We start from the raw sequence: 3,727 nt of genomic DNA on the forward strand, positions 1-3,727 counted from the left end.
ACACCCCCTAAAAAAGGTACGTTTTTTAAAGGGTTTTTCCTAATATTTCAGAATAGATAAAATTACAAAATTTGGTACCTTTATATGTACACCCAAACAAATGTCAAATAACAAAATTTTTAATCAGGGGCGTCCTAAACGGTAAAACAAATTTGATTTTTAATTTTTATGATGTTTATGGTCTGTAACATAAATTTTTAAACCGATTTTTACTAAAAAATCCGTAAATTGTATCGGAAAAACACAAAAGACCTTTTTTTATGAAAAACTATGAAATTTTGTTGCAGAAAGTGGCAAGAAACCACAGGCAAAATAGTTACAGCAAATTTTTACCCTAATCCCATCTAGTTTAGGAAGCACCTAATTAAAAAAAATACATTTTATTTTTGTACTTGTTTAGGTGTATAAAAGTTATCATCTGTAGCAAATTTTGAAATTTTTTTCTAAAATGATTTCGGAAATATTGAAAAATAAACTTAAAAGACGCACCCCTTGCGTAGCATTTTTCGATATATGTTCATAAAAAAGATTTTGTTTTAAAAATGAATATTCATTTTCTGTTTAAATTTGTAACAATAAAAAGTATTTATTAGTAATTTATTTTATTTTTTGTTACTTTTGTGAGTTAATTTGAATTTTTTTATGTTTAATTAGGATCTCTTATTTTAATTTAAAATAAAAACGTGTACTTAGAGATTTTTAATTTTTAATCCGCCTTTTTTCATTTCATTTTCATGGGCCAACAAGAAACCCCCCCCGAAATAAAATCCTGGTTACGGCCCTGCACTGAACAAAAACTTGAAGCCTAATCAGTCTCAATTATTAAGAGTAGAGACTTCAATAACATTAATGAAAACAATTTTAATAAAGACGTACAAAACATTTGTTGGACTAACCTTTCTGAAATTAATAGTATATTATGTAACTAGTGTTATAAACGCCACTGTAGACATGAGTTTTATTAGACACGAGCGAAGCGCAGCGGAGCGAGTGTTTAATGAAACGAATGTCTACAGAAGTTTATATATGTGTTACATACTATACTTTTTCTACGATCACCACAAAAAATTACTAAAAAAAAAATAAAAATTTGTACTTAATTTTAATTTAATTTGCTATTATAGTTTACCTTTGTAAATAGGTATTCCTTGTCAGGAGCAGACGATAAGAATTCTTAAATTTTCTGTTTTCGACTTTTTAAGGATAAATTTTTACTTTAGCTACTTTTGAAATCAAAAAAATTTTTGCAATTTGCTTTATAAAGCCTCTAGATTGAAGATATGACCTTGAAAGTTTGTGCAAATGCCTCGTTTTCGAAGTAATGACCTTGAAATGACCTTGACACAAAAAATTCCATTTTTTATTTTTGCATTTTGCTTTACAAACCATGTAAATTAAAGGTACAACTTTAAAACGTTGATCAAAAGCCTCACTTCCAAAGTAATGACCTTGAATGTTACAAATGTCAAAATTTTAAATTTTATTTTCTTGCATTTTGCTACAAAAAGCATCTGGATTGAAGGTATGACGTTGAACGTTTCTTCAAATGTTCTGTTTTCAAAGTAATGACCTTGAATGACCTTGGATACAATTTTTTTTTTGTTTCTTGGTTTAAAAGATCTGTTGATTGAAAATATAACCTTGTAATGAGAAAATATTAATTGTGTTGCCATTTGGTCATACATAAAATGGGGTCGTAACCGATAGTTTAATACATTTTACACACTAAAATTTAATAAATAATCGATAATAAATGATATTAACCGTAAATGTCAAAAAAGTAATTATAAACGATACACAACGAACGAAAAAAGAAGAATACTCCTCGAACGATTTAATTCGTAAACGTAAACCTCGAAATGTGAAATACGCGTTTTTATGGACTTTTTATCAAGTGTGCATTTTGAATATATTTATAAGTTTTTAATTTGTTACGCACGACTCCATGAAATGTATGTCTAGTGAGACCACGTAGAGGTGGCAACGTTCTCACCGGGGAGGGATAGGATCTAGGTTTGTTAGTATCGGTAGGTATATTGGTAGGGAAGAAGAAGAACAAAAGACATAATGAATAAAAATGTAAAAGGCCAAAATGAAAAACACCCTCAAAAAACTGTGAATAATCGGTACAAATGACTAGCCCCAAGTGCAAAAATGTGGAAAAAGAAAATTGAAAAAAATTAAGAATGGGGAATTCCTGGGGAATAGCTGTGATGCCGCGGTCCAGAAATGATGTAGACGCTCTTGATGATCTGAGTAGGTCCACAGAAATACGATAATCCGTGTTTTAGATGTGGGAGTAGAAAAAAACATTTATGATCGTATGTGCATATTTAACATCACGCTTGCTATGATTAAACGTAATTATCATCCTCATTACATTACAGACTTTATTGAAAAATTAAGTCCTTGTAAAGCAATTATTATTAGAGCTGCAGTTGTTTGTTGCATCCACCTCCACAAAAAAAATCGCAGGGATTGAGATCTGGGGAATGATTTGGAAAATTTGCCGGAGCTTCATTACATCCTAACTCACGTTGTTGAAGACACTTCGTTCAAACAATTTTCCAATATCAAAACAAACATTTCAATAGTTTTCTTTTTAGTTCTCGAAATTTTTAATACCGTGCGATCACAAAAAAAATAAATTAGAGTAGGCGGTGATTAAAGTCCTTCAGAGGGCAAATCTGTTTTCGACGTCAAATGTTAGCGGAAACTTTGACAAGTTTGCGTTTTGTTCGTTATAAGTGAAATAATGTTCACTTTAGAGCAGAAAACTTTTATTGTAAAAATGCTCTACAAGACGAAAATGGCGAATGGTCATTTTCATTTCCAGTTTGTGTGGAAAATTTCGTGTTGCCAACTGTAGAATAGTAATCGTCGCCTACTCTAATTTATTATTTTTTTTGATCGTATGGTACTATAAACTACGATAAAGCAAAAATTGTGAGCACACAGAGTGTAACGGACTATATACAACATTCCACAATATTTTTTTGTTCTGTGCGTATACACAGATCGTTCCACTAGTAGATACTACTAGTAGGTAATACAAGGAACAAGAAAAAAACTTTTTGAAGTTTTTTTTAATTTTTTCAAAATAATTCTTAATGAGTGGAGATTATAACGTGCACATCAAAATTAATTATTGGGAAAATCATAGCTTAAGTGTTTCGTCCATTTCCATTTTTGTTCCATTATTATGTGTTTCCACGTCCCCGCATTGAAGACGTTTTGAACATTGAAAGTAAAGAAGTAATAACTTTGGATAATCTTTTATTCACATTTTATTAAAATCGTAGAAATATATAATATAGTATATTTACAAAAAAAAATAATTATGTACACATGTTGACACAACTATTTCCAAAAAAAAGTATATTACGAAGTAACCAGTGGAAATGACAAAATATAATAACTACATTCCAATACATTACATAAATTATTTTGCAGCAATTATAATAAATATAAAATTTTTATAACTTTTCATCAGGAATATGCACATTCACACCTTTATCTAAAAGTAATTCCACAACATTTACATCTCCACTTTCACAGGAGTAATGTATTGGCAGTTTACCATCTTTATCAGAAATATCCACATTCACACCTTTATCTAAAAGTAATTTTACAACATTTACATGTCCACGTTTACAGGCGTAATGTATTGGCAGTTTACCATCTTTATCAGGAATATCCGCATTCACACCTTTATCTAAAAGTAATT

The 3,727-nt window shown here is 29.8% G+C and overlaps 1 protein-coding gene across 1 annotated transcript in view; it reads right to left on the reverse strand.

Moving 5' to 3' along the window:
- Positions 1 to 3,265: 3,265 nt before the first annotated feature.
- The window catches only part of LOC123015889 (myotrophin-like), an 894-nt gene continuing 432 nt past the window's right edge, over positions 3,266 to 3,727 (reverse strand). Inside the window, exon 2 of the mRNA XM_044415935.1 lies at positions 3,266 to 3,715. Coding sequence (XP_044271870.1) covers positions 3,477 to 3,715 — 239 coding nt within the window. The 3' untranslated portion in view covers positions 3,266 to 3,476. The remainder of the gene's footprint in view (positions 3,716 to 3,727) is intronic.

The sequence above is a fragment of the Tribolium madens genome, unplaced genomic scaffold (genome assembly GCF_015345945.1).
Source record: "Tribolium madens isolate multiple individuals breed KSU strain unplaced genomic scaffold, Tmad_KSU_1.1 Scaffold_19;HRSCAF=116;Tcas5.2_LG9, whole genome shotgun sequence".
In the NCBI taxonomy this organism is placed as follows: domain Eukaryota; kingdom Metazoa; phylum Arthropoda; class Insecta; order Coleoptera; family Tenebrionidae; genus Tribolium; species Tribolium madens.